At 38.0% G+C, this 20,326-nt stretch overlaps 1 protein-coding gene across 1 annotated transcript in view; it reads right to left on the bottom strand.

The window, feature by feature from the left end:
• Sema2a (Semaphorin 2a) overlaps nucleotides 1-20,326 on the bottom strand; it is a 373,380-nt gene that overhangs the window by 283,064 nt on the left and 69,990 nt on the right. The window contains exon 2 of the mRNA XM_066281591.1: nucleotides 14,439-14,544. Within this exon, the coding sequence (XP_066137688.1) occupies nucleotides 14,439-14,520 (82 nt within the window). The 5' untranslated portion in view covers nucleotides 14,521-14,544. The remainder of the gene's footprint in view (nucleotides 1-14,438; nucleotides 14,545-20,326) is intronic.

Raw genomic sequence — 20,326 nt, forward strand, 5'->3', positions numbered from 1 at the left:
AAGCAATAAAAAAACTCAAGTTTTCACCGAAGAAATTTTCAGTTTTCGCTGGTTGAAAGTAGCAACCAAGCGAACGACCCTCAGGGAGCAGTTCTAAACAAATTAAACCCTGCGAGGAACCTGGAAACCACTGACCAGTTCCACAAAATGGACAGGAAGTTATTAGGTTTCTTCTCCAGTCCATTTTCCCCGAAAATAGAGCACCCAAAATTACGTTTTTCCTTTTAATTACAAGCATAGAACTTTGCGGCAATAAAAAACCCACCTTTCAGATCGTATCGGCAACAGCGTTAAAAGGGGAAAAAGGAAATTGGAAAGCTGAAAAACGGACCAAACTTGCCGGCACTGGATTATTTTGGACTGCAAAAACAAAACGCAAGGGTGAATAACGAAGAAGCTGGAAAGTGATGAAACCGATTTAGTATTCTGGAAATGACCTCTGGACGAACGGGCTGGTTATGCGAAGGCAAATTCCAAGATCTAGGGCTTAAAATACATTAAAAATGCAGCTGAAGTGTGTGATTTTTTCCGTCCTGAAGACTAAATAAAAGACTCAATCACTGGATTCATTTTCCATGAGTGACAGCAGGGAAATTTATCATATCTACTGCATAATAAAATGTTTGTTTCCACTTTGAACAACTGCATTACGCACTGTCATAAATAAATTTGCAATTTATATACGCTGCCCCTGGATTTATGTCAAATGGAACAACTGCGATCTGCAATCGAAATAAAACAACTTGTGCCTTGTCAAAGCAGGATTAAAAACACTCGATTTTCAAAAACATCTAAGTGTGGTATGTTCATAAAATAGGGAAAATTTAGCGTTGAAATAAATCGAAAGCATACAGGATATAAAAAATGTTCGCAAATTAAAACTGCCAGTGTAAAAATGTAATTATTTAGGGGCTTTATCTGTTTGGAGCGTTTAGTTGGAATTTATTTCCTCTAGTTTTATTTGACCGAATGGGACCGTATAAAGTGATTTTATTAAAGAATTTATTTCAGTGAAAGCGGAACAATATATCAGTTGCAGATATTGCAACTTTATAGTTGCGGTTTTACGTTAAAGTTGCATGTTTGCGGTGGGAGTCGATCGGAAAAATTTACGTTGCGCTAAAGAGGGAATTAATAATAATTGCCGTTTCCAGCCTAGAGATATAATTTCCCGAGTCTTTAAAGACTCGGTAATTATTATTTAGGTGTAGAGAGTTGAAAGAAGAAGATTATGCCTGCCACCGAAGTTTGTGGCCCCACGTGAAGCGGAGGCCCTTTGTTCGGTCTTTCCGATCCGACCCTTCTCTCGGCCCGCGGTACGTACTTTTCACACACAAATGATATTTTATTAATCTCGTACATGCAAGTAAAATCACATTATGTCTGGTTGCTTGATTAAAAACAGTAAAAAGAAATTGATAGGCGTTGTTGTTAATTTAAGACCCGTTGCCCCTGGCAACGGGCGGGATTGTAGGTTTATGGCTCGTTGCCGTGAACGACGGCCCGTAAAAATACGGGAAAGCCTGTTTATCGTAAGATCATTGTTTTTGCCTTGAAAACAAATATGTGAACAAACAGTTTCGATCTATTTGTGCGTAAATGTTCCTTATGTCGGAGCTCGTTGCGGATAACTGGTCTTTGTTACTGATTTGTTGTAGAAACAAAAATATTGCCATTTACACACTTTTGCGTATTTCCGAAGCGAATTGACGGCAGATCTTTCTGATGCGGTGGTCCCCACACCGATTTTTAGCCGTTTTACACTAGCCGAACCGGGGTCCAAATGATTTTAGTTTACGCAGTATTTCAGCCCCACCAAAATTTGATATTTTTTCAAGCCACGCCCTATTTATTTTTTGATTTTTAGAAGGCTCCATGCGGTAATATTATTCTAATAATTTATAGCGATAACTAATTGACTGGCGTAGTCTTGCCAAAATGGAACCTTGGATAATCACGTGAGAGGTATTTAGTGAGCAACGAGGAAAGTTCCCTTGAAAAATGCATGTTTATTAAAACCATGTTAAATACTAAATACCGGGTTCGTTTTTCGAAAATTTTCAGTTTTGATTTTCCACCAGAAACTTGAAAGATGGTGTTTCGAAATCTAAAAACAGATATAATTTGATTAAATTTTGGAAAAAATGTTGTTTTGATTTACGCCATAAGTCGAGGAAACGCCTAGTTTGGTTATTAAAAAGTTTTATATAATTTATGGCCCTGTAAATTTCCAGATATGGGGAGAGATGTGGTGTTCCTTAAAGTTTTAAATTTTCTTCAACATTATTTATTTCAGAAGGTCGAGGAAAGCTGCGCTTATTTAATGAAAGGCTTGAAACATATTAAGAAACTGAAAACTTTATCATTTCAAAAAAGAACAATTTTATTTGTGTTTTAGAAAATATTGAGATCTGATTTAGGATAGAAATCGGTGGAAATGCGAATTAATTTAATTGATAGTTGGAAATGCCTGAAGAAACTAAAAATTTTGTTACGACTTGCGCACTCGATAAATCACTGATGGCCCTTTGTTTTTTTTTAGTTTAATTAATTTTGTTCACGTATAAATCTAAATTTTGCCTCGAAATCGAACACTCTTCTATGTACACATCAGAAAAGTCTAAGGATATTTTTATAAATGAATTGAAGTTTTTGGAAAATAACTAGAAATTTAATTTATACTTTTATAGTATTAGAAAGTGTTTAATGTGCAAGAAAATTACGGTTTTGTTGATAGATTTCGTTTCGATTATATTGACTTACTCATAAACTCACTATTGTAAATATAATTAGAAACGCTTTTTACTAGACAAAACATTCTCAGCAATCAAACAACATGAAGTCTAAGACAGAATATGGCCTCCACGGTAATTAATTACAGCCCTAATTCTGTCGTCCATACTCAAAATGATATTGTCGATTTCCACTTGTGGTGGCCTTCCCCATTCTTCTGACGGCAGCTTCCAGAATCGAAAGATACCGTGGATGTTGGCCATATGTGCCGAACCTCCTCTTTGAAGCATGCCTTAGACGTGCTCAATTGAATTCAGATCTGGCGGTTGTCCTGGCCGTGGCAACGCGACGATTCCTTCGTTGGTCAATCGACCTGTCATAATTCCGGCAACATAAAAATGAGCATTATCATTCATGAGGCGAAAGTTTTGGCCAGCAGCCCCAGCAAATGGTATAAGGACTGTTGGGTCAAAAATGGTATCGATGCACTCTCGAGCTGTTGGGAATCGATTTAGAGAAACTAGGTCGGTTCTATCGTTAATCGTTATTTCGGCCAATACGATTGTCTACCATCTCGATGGGAATAGACTTCCTGGACATGTCGTAAATGTTCAAAATTTCTAGACTCTCCCCACGCTCTTATTTGAAGAGAATCTGGGCAAATCTAAATGTCGATCCGTCAGTGGATAAAACCTTAGCTCAATCGATTTCATTTCAGTTTTGATATTCTTGGCACCACTCTAATCTTGCAGCGTGATTTCCCCTGGAAATAGATAGATGTCTCAGTGGATAGCTTCGATTATGAAGATTGGCTTCATCTAGAGGATTTCTAACAGTATCTTGGTCTATAGTCGCGCGGCGGGTCCGTTGTAAATCTGCAACCAATTCAGGTGTCGATAATGGTAGGTTGGGTTCGAGCTGTTAAAACTAAAAATCGATTTTGATCTGCAATTATATAATGCACCTACGTCCTGGGTGTTGTTCGGCCAGAATTCTCAGTTTCCCTAAAGCGCCGCGATAGTCGATTGATTATATTTGGGGAAACACCCACGCGCTTAGCTACTTCTTTTGCCTCAAACCAGCTTGAAGAAGGTCTACTGTTCGATTAGTCTCATCCAGAATTAAATATTATAGCTTCATGGTAAAACACAGTATTTTCAAAGCACCTGGTAAATACCAACTAGTATCGAAGAAGTGAAATCGAATCCACCTGGCGAATTAGCAGAGTCAAAATTTTCATTTTCATATCCGCAAGAAAACCGAGTGAGGACTAGCACTAATATAGTATAATGTAAACTACGTCTAAAATTACTCCTTATCGGTTTTATGATTTTTTTTTTAATATCTTTGTCTAGATTGAGTCATACACCGTTATTTCAAACTAACTTAACCTGAGAAAGTTATCCATGATGCTTTTATTTATCACGTTTAGATTCAGGCAGACTTCTCTCGGAAATGACTCGAAGTCCGATTTTATACTCAAAGACAGTCACGTTTAATCTCGCATTTAGACGTGCTCACGATTAGGAAGAGCTATTTCATACTAAGCTGGCACACATGCTAGTTCTTCCAGATAGTAGTTTTGCTCGTATTTTCTCGATTGTCATATTTCTCCTGAAGGTTGTATAAAGAAGTCCTCGATATCAATAAACCTTCCTAAGTATTATCGCACTCAGTATTATATAGGGAGATCTAGTAATTATTTGATCATTTTAAGGTGTAAAATTAGAAACACAGGGTGTTTCATTCGAAATAAGAAAGGTGACATTGACTTCCGGTGTAACCGGAAGTAGTAAAAACAGTTTTGCCCCATCGCATAATGCGTTTCATCAAAACAAAACAATTTGTCCCCAAAACATTTTCGAGTATCTCCAACCCTAACGGAGATATCGCCTTGTTAGCGAGTTAATGAGACACCCTGTATATGCAGGGCGGTCCCTTTTAGAATGCTCACCACTGAAATTTCCGAACGGTAAGAGTTACAGGATCAGCTAAATTGGGGAAATGTGGCGCGTTTTAGTGCTCATTGTGGAACCATTTCGCTTTTGGAATTATCTGCCGTGGTTCTTGAAATATCCGTAAAAAACTGAAAAAATGCTATTAATTAGCTTTTGTATTTTTTAAATTAATTAATATTAAAAGTATAATAATAAAAGTAAATGTACAATGCAATAATAAATATAGTATAATTTGCACCAAACAGTTCTCTGGTACTGCAAACCGAGAGTGATCCGAACGTAAGATATCAAGTCCAAAATCATCTTGGCTGTTGATTTGTGAAAGCACCACAGCTCCGCCATCGGGAAGGTCGGTACCTCCACCCCCAAATCGCATTTGGTCCTTCAATCTGACCGAACAAATTTCTACTTCGAAAATTACACACATTTTAGTAAAACTCCTGACAACATTAAGGTTCTATTTATTGCTGAATTTTAGGGAAATGGGCACTCTGTTAACGGAAAGTTTGAATTACCTTTATAAACTGAAAATTTCGGCACCTAAAATGAGAGTAAATTTAATTAAGTGCTTATTTAAGGCAGAAATTTGAGGAAACGTGCGTTTAATGGAAAGTCTTGAAGCACTGAAAACGCCTGAAACATCATCCGATTCACGCTTTTGATCAATATCCCCATCTAAGTCACCGATGACCATCACTCCGTGCATCTGACAAATCTGTCGGAAAAAAGGAGATAAATCATTACTTCGTGAAGGCGGCCTAACCAAGACTATTGATGCAAAATGTAGGAAATAAACCCTTTTGCCTTGATTACGTGTAAAACAAGCCATCCATTTTTAATACCCCTTGGGTAGTAAAGCGATGCCTAGTAAGCTCTAAGGAAAAGAGGCCTTCGAGTTATGGCTCTCAAGGGAATCGCGTAACCAATAAAACATAGCTATGATCCAAAACACGGCCTCTATATCTTCGCAGTAAACTTAAACAGATACCTACGTATTTACATTTTCAGGTGCCTTTTGATTCACTGGGGACCCCAGAGGTTTCACCCAAGTAAATTCAGAGCCTCGCAGAATTTTTACGACCCAGTTTTGGTCTTACTTTACGACTGCGTGGCCGATACTCGCAAAGACGAATATTCAATCCTGTTAAGCTCCTCTTTCATTAGGGCGGGTTATATAACCAATAACCGTTACAGGATAGCTGAAACTTTCAACGAGTTAAACGAAATTTTAAAGTCCCTTTTGAAGCCCAACTGCCTCCGGCAATAGGGGAAAGATCCCCAAAGTTCGCAGGTATTTTTGAAGTTATGATATAATTTTATACAAGAAGGTAAATGGAAGTCTACGGTACGATCGTGGGCTTTGCACCTTTTTTTTCTCCAAAATTACGAAATTTTCTAGCCCAAGTTTACGCTCATCAGCTAAGAGATACATCCGATTTTATTCAGTCATTTCTCCAGAATTTCCCCTGGAAAAGGCTCGTAGAGAATAAGAGATTACGTTTTAGGGCGGATTGATTTATTTAGGCTGAAAGGAGGTCGTTTGAAGCATATATGAATCACTCAACTGTAAAAAGCGGGAATTGGGCTTTCTATACAAATCTCGGAGGTGTTAAATGGAAGGTTAAGATTTACATCATTTGCCAGGTCTACGATTGAACGGGATTATAAAAAGCAGGTAAGCTTTTGGTAGTATCAATCTTCATATCTCTCAGTCTCTAGTGAACTTGACTGCTGATCACCCTCAATTTCGTTTTGATGAATTTGACCCTTCAAATGAATATAATTCCAGAGGGGTGAAATATAAAATTACCAAAATTTAAACTCCTTTGTTCCCATCCAGAGAAACTAATTTCCCGGAAAATGTATTTAAATACGTTGCCACATCGTGCTGTGTTCACGTCGTGAACCACCTTAACGTACCTCTTTGTGCCTTTGAAACTCCCTAATAGTTCTAGTTCGGTAAACTGGCAAAAATAATGAGCCCATAAATTTATGAGCACATTTCTCGAGGTGGGGGAGGACTATAGTCCTTTATTTTAACCGAATGACATTCTGGACCAGCCGAGCATGAAATAGGGAAATCCTGCATAAGGATTCTTCCCTTCTAATAAACTGCCGTTCGTCATACCCAAACGATTGGCTAATTTAGTGTGAAATATTTTATACTTTTATCAAAAAAATGAAGTGGGAGAGCACATGTACTAATACTCTGTGAATAAAGAAAGTTTCCTGATATATTCGATTAACGCGAATATGAGCAAGTTGAGTTGCTGCTTCCAAAATGAACATTATGGGACAGCAGTCTTCATTGCTACCGAATTTGAAGATATTAAATCATAATTAATTTAAAAATTACGAACTTTCGCTCGAAAACTTGGCAACACTGTGTGAGGCACTCTTAAGTTATTTCAAGCAAGGCTCCCTTACTTTATTAAATCATCTACGAAAAATACAAATTGATGAGCGAAATGTAGGCAACTTATTTACCGCTCACATTTGCAATGTTACTAGTGTGATCAAGAAATTAAGTGAATTTTTCATTTAAACTCGCGGGTGCTAGAACATCATAAAACTCTACTCTAAAGCTACACGTGTTTTTGTAAACATGCAAAAGTGATTTTTTCGACTTTTATTGTGCCTGATTTTGTTGAACAAAGAACTTGCATTAAATTTTGTATGCGGAATTAGTGTTCTGCCGCGGAAACGTTGAAGATGTTACAAAAGGCCTTTGGTGATGCCGCTATGTCGTGAAAAATGCTTACAGGAAGACCGAGAAGGAGTTCAGGACGAACAGCGCCCCGGTCGACCATCAACACCTACCTATGAGAGTCACGCCGACGAAATCAGAGATTCTGTACTCCAAAATCGTTCATTGGCAATCAGAGACCTTGCTGATGCTACGGACATTTCATTTGGATCAACCATAAACATTTTAAAAGATTTTTTGCGACAAAAACGCATCAAATCTCGGTTGGTTGTAAAAACACAAATTTTTTTGGAAAAAAAAGTATCGCGTTCAAATCTCTCGCAGAATAATCTCTGACTAAGTGGACGTCATGAAACACATCATTACGGGAGATGAGACTTGGATCTATGCATGCGACCGGGAAACAACCGACCGGTCGAGCGAATATCGTGCAAAAGGTGAATCAAAATCGAAAAAACCGCACCGATTTCGTTCAAAAATCAAGGTGATGTTTAGAACTTTGTTCGATTATCGCGATGTTGTGCATTATGAATTTCTTCCGCCAATCCAAAATGTTAACAAGGAATATTATGCGTCGCTTGCTTGAAGGTATACGTCTGAAAAGACCAAACTTACGGACAAATTTTTACACCGCGATAATAGTCAGAAATTGTAAGAAAAAACTATTATAGTCAGAAATGTGTGTTTGAGCCTCCAAGGTGGTCCGAACGTCCAGAATGGTCTTGGCGGCCAGTTTGTAAATTTCCAGATCCACGTAACACAGCACCTTTGGTCCTACGAGAAAGATCCAACAGGCTTCGGGTTACACCATACCAAACGCACCCGCCTCAACATTTTCGTACTCCTCCCTCGCTTCTCCCTGCCGCCTCACCCCTTTTCATCATCTCTGTCGTCTCACCCCTTTCCATCCTCTCTGTCGTCTCACCCCTTTTCATCCTCTCTGTCGCCTCACTCCTTTTCATCATCTCTGTCGTCTCACCCCTTTCCATCCTCTCTGTCGCCTCATCCCTTTTCATCCTCTCTGTCGTCTCACCCCTTTCCATCCTCTTGGTCATCTCACCCCTTTTCATCCTCTTTGTCGCCTCACCCCTTTTCATCATATCTGTCGTCTCACCCCTTTTCATCATATCTGTCGTCTCACCCCTTTTAATCATCTCTGTCGTCTCACCCCTTTTCATCCTCTTGGTCATCTCACCCCTTTTCATCCTCTCTGTCGTCTCACCCCTTTCCATCCTCTTGGTCATCTCACCCCTTTCCATCCTCTTGGTCATCTCACCCCTTTCCATCCTCTTGGTCATCTCACCCCTTTCCATCCTCTTGGTCATCTCACCCCTTTTCATTCTCTTTGTCGCCTCACCCCTTTTCATAATCTCTGTCGCCTCACCCCTTTTCATCATATCTGTCGTCTCACCCCTTTTAATCATCTCTGTCGTCTCACCCCTTTCCATCCTCTTGGTCATCTCACCCCTTTTCATCCTCTTTGTCGCCTCACCCCTTTTCATCATCTCTGTCGCCTCACCCCTTTTCATCATCTCTGTCGCCTCACCCCTTTTCATCCTCTCTGTCACCTCACTCCTTTTCATCCTCTCTGTCGCCTCACCCCTTTCCCTCCGCCGGAACAGATACAACGTTTTGATCCTTCCCACTAGACCACGAAACAACAGCTTTTACCTTTTAGAGGCTTGTAAGGCTGAAAACCGAAAGCAAAATCAAATTTCCAACACATTATTCCAACCGAATTAATCTCACCTGGTCTAAACCAAAGTGACCTTAATGATTGGTCTGTAAAGATTCCGTTGGGAATGTAATGAAATATCTGCTGAGCCATTCATTTATATTAAATAGATAATCGATGTGGAATGCATTCGATGAGATGAAAGATATTTCAGTCCTAATATCCCTGCTATTCTGTTAACACGCATGTGGTCAATTCAATTAATTTACCAATGTCTGGATATTGCAAGCATTCAATACATTTTAGTAAAGTGTACGGGTAAATTCCCGAACAAATTAGCATAATTAGTCTTCCAAGTCTGTTAATTTTATCACTCCCGTGCCACGAAAAATTTACAACAAACTTAAGAATTTTAATGAAACAACAATTACCATCACCCTTGCCTTACAAGAGAAGCTCGAAAGTGAAGGTAGACATAAAACCCTAGTGGAGTTTAATTAGTATTTTCCCAAGTCAGAAAACTTTTAGCATAAATTGTCGGTTTTAGGAAGTTTTTAACTGAATGCTGCAGATTAAAAAGCGCTTCTAGACAGGTATGCCCTAAGAGCCTATAAAAATACCCCTCACAGCTTACACTTTGGGAAGACTGCACTTAACAATGATACTATGTCGATTTGGTCAAGCGGTCTGACAAAAAAGAGTTTGGGAAACTTATTTACGGGAATAAAAATAGCTGTACGAAACTTTATTGACTTCTAAATGGGAAAAAGAAAATCGGAGTTTCCGCGAAAAGAAAATGGAAACTTTGTCTTGTACGATTGGGAAATTCTCGAACCACGCAAAAAGGAAAGTCGATAATGAGTTGGCAAGAATTAAAAAGAATGAGTTTCGACATAAAGAACGTTACCGCCGCTACTTTGCAGTTCGATAGCCTTTATTTTGATTTTTGAGGTGCCAACCAAAGACAATCATTACTAATTCAAACGCCCATTTCCTACACCGGCGACCAAAGATATGAAAAGTAAAATCGTTACACTCTTTTTTTTTTTTTTTTATAACTCTCGCCAAACATTCAGTACCTTGTTGCATAACCCTTCGCCTTAATCACTGCTGCGCGTTGTCGTGACATAGAATCCACCGGAGAACCGCAGTACCGCGTAGAAATCCTTTTTTATTCTTCGTTTAATAAATGATCATCAATGCAAATCATGTACACTGGTAATCCTGTTTTCATGAGCTTGTCGGTCTAAATGCTCCCAGAGATTCTCCCATGGAGTTTAGATCTGGTGAGTGGGACGGCCAATCCATTAGACAGACATTATTTTCACTTAACCGATTCTTAATTAAATGCGATTTGTGCTTCGGGTCATTGTCCTGCTCAAAAACCCATCGTAACGGCATTTCTTCTTCGGCATAGGGCAACATGTTATTTTTCAACACGTCCCGATAGACAAGGCGAACCATGCCCTTAATTTGAATTAAGGGCTCAGTGCCAGACCTAGAAAATCAACGCCGCACCATCACGCTGCCCCATCCGCGTTTCGTAGTAGGTAATTGATATGTACAGGGTGTCCTATGTGTTTATTTGTGATTTCATAAAAAAATCAGCTACGGGGCTAATGAAGGCGCATTTAGAAATTACCTCACAAGGGTGTCCCAAAAAAGTGGGGCGACAGAAAGTGTAATTTTTTTAAATGAGATCACCCGCATTTTTCTCACGTGATGGAGTCCCTTCTTAAACTTGTGTTACTTCCTAGATTTTTTTAAATCCCCGAATGCAGTGGCTCGGGGCTATGACGTTTTAAAGATTTTATACATTTGCAGGGCCTCATAAAAGATTTATGTCATAGTTACCTTAAGTCAGATTTTGATTATTTCTAGATGGATTCTGACGTAAGATCCCCTTAGTAGGTATTAACACTCATTTAGAAAGACATGCATACAGGGTGTCCAAAATAACGACTTTAATTTTCACCTTCTCAACCTCAGTTTCCTTGATAATTTCAATTAGGGCGATACGTTTTTTATGACGTGGGACGAAAGGACATTCGATTTTCTTCATATGGCTGAAAATTTAATCATTTTTTGAGTCCGCATATACAAAAATACGTACCAAAAATTATTTAAAAAAAAACCATATTTACGGGACGTTTTCTTTTCTGTGCCACGCAGCATGCATATATTCTTAGCGAATGTTATCATCATGGTATTAATACGTTACAACCGCACCAGAATAAACCGACAATTTTTGCAGGAGAGCAATTAATCAGAGAGTATATCTGATGCAGAAACGTTCCATGGGTAAAACAAAGCCGTCGGTTTTAAAACGAACCGCAAATCCAAACAAGCAATATCTGCATATGAAATATTGACCCTCTACATCCCAATAAATTCTTTAATTGCATCACGTTACATCACACGGTGAAATAAAGTTACAACACGCTATATTTCAGCGGATTGCAGGATTTTTGTGAGCTTTAATCGAGAGTTTATGATGGCCGTATCTTCAACGCACATACACGCTGGGAGGGCTACAACAAAAAAAAAATAATTTTTGACCCACCAGAAATTCCAAAAATATAAGAGAGAAATTTCGCGTATTTCTGATTAATCAGAAGGGCCTCAAAGTTGAAGTATTGTTTCTCGATTTTAGCGTTTATAAGAGCATCTTTGGAAATTTCGGAAGAATGATCGATGTAATCTTCCAAGGCACTTGACAATATTCGAGCACTTTTAAAGTGAGGATTTTGCTCCTTTTGAAAGTGCGAGTGGTGCGACATTTTTGCATCGACGAGATCTGAATCAGTGGCGTCTCAAGCTTTTCGAGAAGGTTATGAATAATATGAATGAATATAAATACGTTTTAGCTCGTTTTCGTCCACTTGAAATTGGAAATGGTACAACTCTGCTGTTATTCGCCCAAAAATTTTCTGCCTAAAGGCAGTTTCCCCTTTCAGTTCCGTAAAAAAACAGTGGCGTTCCAATTTTTTTGAAGGGAGTTATATTTGAATATTTTACACGTTTAATTAGGAGCTTTTAGCTCGCTTTTGCTCTCTCGAAAATGGTAGAGCTGCGACTGTGTTTTTTTAAACCAAAAAACTTGCACATTTTGGTGTCAGTACAGGAAACTTCCTCTTTATGGTTTATAAAAAAAAACGATGGGGTTTCTATATTTTCAGCTTACTGACCTATTACTTATTTGCACATTCGATTAATGATTTTAGCTCGTTTAATTGGTAATGCTTCAATCTTGACTTTATTATCAAAAATTTTCCACATTTTCGCCCGAAAAAGAAAACTTCCACATTGAGATAAAAAAGTCTCGTTTCCAATTTTTTAGCCTAGTTATGGTTATTTAAAAACTGATCAAATTTAATTACAAGTTTTACCTCAATATCAGCCCTCCTATTTTTATCACATTGAAAAAAAACCTTTATAGGAAACTTTTTCAGCAAAAAAGACAAATGTGAGATTTCTGCTTGAATCAGTTAGAATAATCAGTTACTAGTTATTATTCCGGGAAAAGCCTAGATTGAAATAAGAGAAAGCTCCTTTCGGGAACCATTCCAATTTGCTCAGAGTACTCAAATAACATCATTAAAATTCAAGCCCGACTTTTTTCGAAAAACTTACGGCAAAAAATAAATTTTACCAGAAAATGCATCCGGAAATCAATTGAAGTTTCTCGAAAAGCTTGTTAAGTAAGGTCGCGCAAATTTCCTTCTTCTCAAAAAATTATCAACATTTAAATGGTAGCAAAATCAGCCACAACTGTTTCTGAAATACACATGGAAGACACATAGAAAGAGCTGTTAGAGTTGATCAAAATTCCTCTAAATTTTCCCGAATCGTAATAGGAGTCATTTCCAGTAAAGCATGTTCTAGTCTGTTCGAGTTTGTCAAATATCTGAGAATAATAATTTTCTTACTTGAGACTATCTTTATCAAAATCCTGAATGTTCTCATTGAAATTCTGTTTATGGTATTATTCATAGAAAAGCCTCTTACTATCTGTTCGTATTCGCCAAAAATCCTGGAACAAGCAATTCCTGGAAAGCTAGGAAATCTTATAAACTTTTCTTACTAAACTTGGGCTGTATCAAAATCTTAAAAAATCTGCTTCTAAATCGACGGCATTATTCTTAAAATGGCCTTTTAAGTCTGTCCGGGTTTATCAAAGATAAAAATACTCACAAACTCTGGACTTGTTGTAATAAGGTCAATTGGGTGATTTCTGGAAAAGCTTATTTGGATGAATCTTATCTCACAGCCAGGAGAATTTAAATCATTAAAATGATCTCTATGACGGTTTAAAAATACTCAACAACGTTTTGGTGCTGAAATTTCTTAGATTTGGGAAGTTTCAGTAATGTCCCGTAAATATGTTGGAGCTTAAAAATTTTAATCTCACTGAGGTGTTTTTCCTTCAAAATCTACCAAATCATGATTAAGATAGGTTTTTCTGACCTTAAAATGAATTTCAAACGTTTGCAAAATATTCCTTTATTTCTGACACATCAAGGATTATTAAATCAACCGAGGTATTCGAGTCTGGAAATGAAATTCATGTAAAATCCCTACCTTCAAAGAGCCTTATATTAAAGAGAAATATCTTATAGCGAAAAATCTTGGTAAGGAAAAGTTTGCACTGAGAAAATTTATTCCCAGCTCTTCGTGGTCGAATAAACTAAATTAGTTTTGTTCTAATACCACATTAACACACTCGGATATGTATAAACAAAAGTGAATCCCGAGACTATGTTTCACCCCCGTAACGCTCACCTTGTAATAAAACCGTAATGGAGAAATATGTATGGTGCAAAGCAAATTTTATCATCATGTATCATTTCGGGGTCTCCATTAAGCACTCCAAAGTCTCTGGAGTCGTATATGAAGCCAGCAATGTTAAACTAATGGGGATGTGTTGTCTCGCCACTGCTAAAGCAAGCAGGTCACGTGAGTGTTGCAGATCTCATTTCCATGTCAAAATTTCATCCCTCCCCTTGTTATTTGATACGAAATTACAGATGGAGATTTTGGGGGATTGCAGTATTTTGGGAAGGTTGCAAGTGCAACTTTTAGATACTTTGTGTAACTTTTGATGTACAAAGTAACAAAATTTACCGGGAAAGATTTATGGCGTTGTAAAAATGTTAGAAGCGCTATGTCGCATCCGTTCTCTCCGTTCTTGGGTTCGGGGAAGATCCCCCGAAAAGAAGGACAATTTAAGGGAAAACAAATATATTTAAATGTCGTAACGTTTTTATTTTCAATGATTTATTAACAGGGGAGGCATTTTATTGCCCGCTTCTCCCGTTTCTTTGAGACTTTTTAGTCTGGATATTCTCGTTTTAGTCGGACTTACCTGGATTAAGCTGCTCGTTTTCTAGTTTCTTTTGGGCCAAAGCCACTGTCAAGAGGAGAGACAGCGGAATCGTCGGCACCATCCTACTGGAATTGTGAAGTTATTCCTGGAAGAGAAGGCCCAATTGAATAAATCATCTTTAAAAGCAAAAAAAAAAACCGGGAGATCGTTGACAAATCCGGCCCTGAAAAAATGTTTCTCTGTACTGAAAAAATTCCTGATGAAATCATAATTCTCCGCCAGTGGCAGATTGAAATATCGGCGCACAAGAACGATAATCGCGAAATAATCACGGCAAAGAGGGTCGAGATTAGCCAGATTTGCCATCGGATAGTGTCATTTATATTCGTTTAGCATGGAGGGTTGTTGTTGCCCTTACGTCTTCGTGCGCCTATGGGCTTATTTAGTGACACGTGAAAAATGACAGAATTCCGTGGCCACCCAAACGGGGAATTAATCATGGCCAATATTATATTTCTGTTAGTGGGTACAAGTCATAACGATGTAATTTTGATAACCAAATACTCTGGATCGTTTGCGGAAAACGAGATTGAGTGCTAAATACGTCTAAAACTTACCTTCAGACTCAACTGAAATCAGAGAAGTTTGCATCCAGAAGATTCACTAAAGTCTTTAGTAGCAATCACTGGCGCTAGTAAATTGCTAATGAGTCATGCATACAGCGACTCAGAAAAGTATTCGTGCACCATCGTCGACACCTCCATCGACTTTGTTTTTTTAAAATAGTCAACACATTATAATTCAGGCACATTATACTTGTGAAATGCAAACTTCAATTAATCATTTTGAGAATTCTAGTAGTAAAGTTCGTTTATAAGGGCGCCCCAGAAGAAAAAGTCCATTGGTGTAATATCGGGAAATCACGGTGACTGCTTCACGGGAACTTTGGTAGAAATTAAGTTATTTTGAAAACGGTTTTCTAAACTTCAGTATTACATCCAGAGTTATGAGGAGGAGTCCCATCTTGTTGGAACCACCTATTACCGACTGCTGTTAAAGGAAGTTCGTCCAAAATGTCTTCAATTAGTGTCTGAAAAATTCTCAATTTCTTTCGGGATCTAGAGTTACCTCGTAAACTAAACTTTTTTTTGGTTACCACTGCGGGAAGTCCCTTTTTATGTGTCTTGAAGTATTTAGCATACCGTGCGTGTATGAATAGTCGTGTACGAAAATTTATATATATATCAGAAGTAAATTTCGTCTTGTAAATGCTGAGATCAAAACGGGCAAATTAAACAAAAAATTCGATAACATAACGATAAATTGTGATTCTCACCTGAATAAGGTACTGCAAATGCGAAAGGTTGGACCAAAGTTGAGGTGGCAGTGGTTGGTGTGGTTACCGTTTATTTAGGTGAAAACGACAATGAGGATGAAAGTGGTCCATACATTGAAAAAATTTGCCATTCCGAAGCCGTTAGGTCATTAAATATAAATGGGATTGCAAGAAGGGAGTGGAAAAAACCGCGATCAGCGATGTAAAAAAAATATGGCTCTGATGTAAGGGAAGAATTCGCAAAAAAGCAGGGAAAAATTAAACTAACTCTTTCCTACCAACTTAAAATCCGTTTTAAAGGTACCGCGTCGGAAAATTTCGAAACTGAAACACAGAAATCTCCATCGTCATCGACGTTCATCCCGCGGGACACTTCCGGGACGGCGAAGGCTGTAAGTGTAATCCCGAGGTTTTTGGTGGGTAGGCGAAGTAAGCGAATTCCACATTGTCCAGCCGTCCGGACAACAAGCTGGATGTCTTTTGAAGGTCATTAAATATGATCACTGAATGGTCGAGTCAAAATTTGATAAGTATTAGCTAAATAATCACACTTGAAAGAATTTTCGAACAAGCCGTAATGGCCAAAGATTCCGAAAATAACGTCCAAAAATAATTATCGATTCCTCTCATCTTTAAAATGTATAATTTGAGCTGGTGTTTATCAATTAACTTCATTTAATCATACCCTTTTTTCTGTGAACAACCTCGTCGGCATGAACTACCGTCGGTTTTTTTGTTCACACAACCGCAACTGGGCTGCATTTGAAAATTAGTTTCAGTTTTGTAAAAGCCACAAATCCAATTTTTTTTTTTTCAAGAATTAATGGATAGCATACATTTCTCTAAGCATTTACCGAATTGCGAAGCAGTTTTGCCGCTGTCCCCTTGTATTCTGCTTCTGGAACATCTCGATAAACAATCCAACAATGATCCGCCATCGTTGAAACGTTACACTTGCCCTGATATCGTTTTTCCATCGTTGCGATGTCCTGATGAAAGCGCTCCCCATGTTCGTCACTAAATGCCCCACAGTTGTCAGGAAAGAAGTCCAAATGAGAATATAAGAAATGGGTTTTCTGAGACATCTTGCAATCCAGTTTTTGGTATAGTGATAAGATATTTTCAACAAGTTCGGCATAGTTGTCACTCCTTCCATTTCCTAGGGCGGTTTTACCGCAAAACGAAAATTGTCCAAGCTTTTTTACTTTGCCTTTCAAAACAGTTCAAAGTTATTATCTTTAAATCAATTTCTCATTTGAGGACCGACGAATATAACTTTCTTGATCTTAGCTTCGTTTAATCTTGATAATTTCTAGCGAAGGTATTGAAAAGCAGTTCCGCTATTGTTCATTGCTTTTCCATAAGCTCCTAGTTTAATGTGCAACGATGGAAGTAACACTTTTTTTTTGCCCAAGTTGAAGTAACTGACGATAAGGCCACGCCTTTTTTTTGTAACGTTCTTTTCTATCACGAATGTCCCATTTTCAGATAAAACGACAAAACTTCGTGTAGTCTAATTGCAGTCCAGGCAGAAGAGCTACGAGCTATGTACGATTTTTAAATCTCTGCAGATTTTCCATTGATGTTCTTCGTACTTAATTCGCAAAAGCGCTTTCATATTTTCATAAGACTCTCTCATATCCACTGCGTGACCCATAGGAATGGAGAATAAAATATTTTGATTATGTAGCAAAGCACGTTTTAAATTTATCTTGGAGCTATCTACGGACATGGAAACTGTTCCATTATTAGTTCATCTAAACCCTACTCAATGTGCATGGCGCTTTTTCGAAAATTCGTGTACAAGGGGATCTTTTGGTCTGACCAAAACTTATTAAATTTTTTTAAAGACAGTTTCGGATTTTTTTAATGTTGAATATGTTATCTTACTCGTACACAATAGTGTGCCTTGTCACCAGAAAATGTAAAACAGCGAACTGGCATGACAAAGTCATAGCGAAAATTATTTTTCAAGAACACGCGTACAACTCCCTGTATAATAACAAAAAAAAAACATGCGAGCAACTTTTGATGCTCATTCGATATTCGTCTAAGTAATCTTGTTCCAGTTAGTAGAAGCATATGCAGTTTCTCGCAACTCACCCTGTATATATATTTTGAATTATATGGGAAATCTTTGTCATCCATCCTAAACAATAAGACTAGCTGGATAAAATTTCTAACCGTTATCATGTCAGAACCAACTCTTTGTAGGGTGTACGAATACTTTTCTGATTCTCTGTATCCATACCATGCTGGGTTTAGACAAGCATGGCTTATTGGCGCCAGTGCCTGTGCAATCACTGGCACCAACTGATTTGTTTGTCGGCAAATTTACGTGTGTATTTTGATATTTAATCACTGCCGCTACTAAACTGCTGCCAATAATTTTTCCATATGTGAACCCCGCTCAGAGACCCCCCTCCCGCCCCCCGTCCCTAAAAGCAGTCTCCACAGAAGTGGTACGATGATCCCTCCTCAACCCAAACCGTAATGTTTCCAGATTGACTATATGTGTATCTTCAAGGAGATCCATATGTCTCTGGAACCTACAATGGTCTTTATGGACTCCCACTACGATCCCGATGCATTGTAGCCTTCTCTTAGGTAACCATAATGCCTTGAACGTGCCCCGGTCGGCGAACACATCTTTAGCTTGTCTCCATCCCGTTGACGATTTCCAGTTTGCCGTTGTTTTTTCCCATGCCGAAAGTTCAGCACGTGGGAGACGTACCGTTTGCTAAAACCTCTAAGGTCAATGAATTATTCAAAAATATTTTTCAGGTTCTGAAAGCGAAGCCTAAGTGCCTCACGTTGAAATTATTAAATACATTTTTCCATGAAGATAACAGGAGATTTCCATTTATTCAAGTAGGTGTCTTTCGCCACGGCAACTTTCTCTAAATTTCTGATAATTTTAATAAAATATTGTGCAACATTTTCGCTTTTATTTTTTTTTTCCACTGCATTTTGCAGAACGCAGCAATATGGTTTACGTTTTCATGTTAATTAAGCAGATACCATCTTTTGTGTTATTCACAATTCGCAGTCATATATGTTCTTTAATTAACGCAAACCGTAATGCAACATTGTGCTGAAATTTTGACCCAAATTCACTCTTATTGCTTAAACAAGGAAATTAAGTTTTTGCGGCCCAAGTGGAAATCATAAACAACGATATATGGTAATAATTTCCCCCTGTCTCTGGTGCTTTTAATTAAGCACTGAGCACTAATAGGATTTTGGGGCGTAAATTTTCACTCATGCATATTTGCTAAGCATGCCAACGCTCATAAACCGCAATATACAATTCCAAATTAAGAATTTGTAGCAAAATTTCGACTGTGTTCAAGTAGAACACTCGATTTGGCATCTACCTCCAAGTTGTAATAAAGAGGGAGTTATGGCTCCGGGTTGAAAAATCTTGGCTCCAACATCCAGGTAAATCACTGCACTTGGCAAAAGTCGAACACCTATATAAAGGCGCGTTTGAAGCTTGAAAGAGAAGAATTTATAGCTCCAAAAGGGCAAATCTAGGACAAACTCGAATTTTCTGGTTAAGTTATTACGTGAAGAAACGCTCTATAAATAAATGACTTGGCAATAACCCAGATACAAATGAATTTTCGCCGAAAACATACGTCAATTGGATTATATTTTGTAATGAATGCTGTCTACAGAGAGTCTTAAAAGTTGCCTCAAAGACGCTAAATCCATCCTTCCCTTACCCCCTGTCTCTAGCATGTCTTCCTAAGTAAAAACTCCCATCAATCAGAGTAACAGACGGTTGCGCTCCCCATGCAAGCAAAAGGCAGGGGATTAAAGTGACCAAATTGAGATTTAAGAATCTTATTGAACAGAACAGAACTGTTCGATTCGACGCGTCTGGTTTCGAAGGAATTAGCTAATGCATCCTGCATTATTTTATTCGCTCGTTGAGCTGGAAAGATGATGGGGCTTTCCAAACCTTTCAGGACAGGGAAAACCAGAAACCGAAGTAGGTGAGAGATGCGTCAACTTTGATTTCAAAACTTGAGTAAAATATTTTGATAATGAGGATCGGTCTGCCCTTGAAAATAAAAAAAAAAAAAAAAAAACGTTATAGCTATATCGTATCTGGAAAAAAGCTTTGAAAGCAATGCTAGCGGAGCAATTAGAAGATTCTTGTCGGTCTCGCAACAACAGTACGGTGCTTTTAGGGTTGAGGACAAATTATAATTTAATGAACTCCAAAAGCTGCTCAGAAGTATGATAAACAGTTGCGAAGAAGTTGAGCGAGAAAACTTCCTTCTCCAAAACTGTTTTACGCCCATCACATTGCCATTAAAAAGCTATTTATCTTAAGAAATACTTCATTTCTCAATTGCTCTCGGAGCGAAAGCACTTCTGAAGACTTTTTTGGCTACACATTTTAAATTTGAATTTATTCATTTAAGTAATTTTTTTTTAAATTTTGCGTCGATTTACTTAACTTGCACCCAACTAAATCTCCTCCTGCAGAAGAATTTTCATTTAACACTGATCTGTTAACGGTGAATAAAACATCTCTTCCTTGTCTACTTTAATGAGAAATGGCTGCTGACATCGCCGT

Source organism: Euwallacea fornicatus, chromosome 1 (genome assembly GCF_040115645.1).
Source record: "Euwallacea fornicatus isolate EFF26 chromosome 1, ASM4011564v1, whole genome shotgun sequence".
In the NCBI taxonomy this organism is placed as follows: Eukaryota; Metazoa; Arthropoda; class Insecta; order Coleoptera; family Curculionidae; genus Euwallacea; species Euwallacea fornicatus.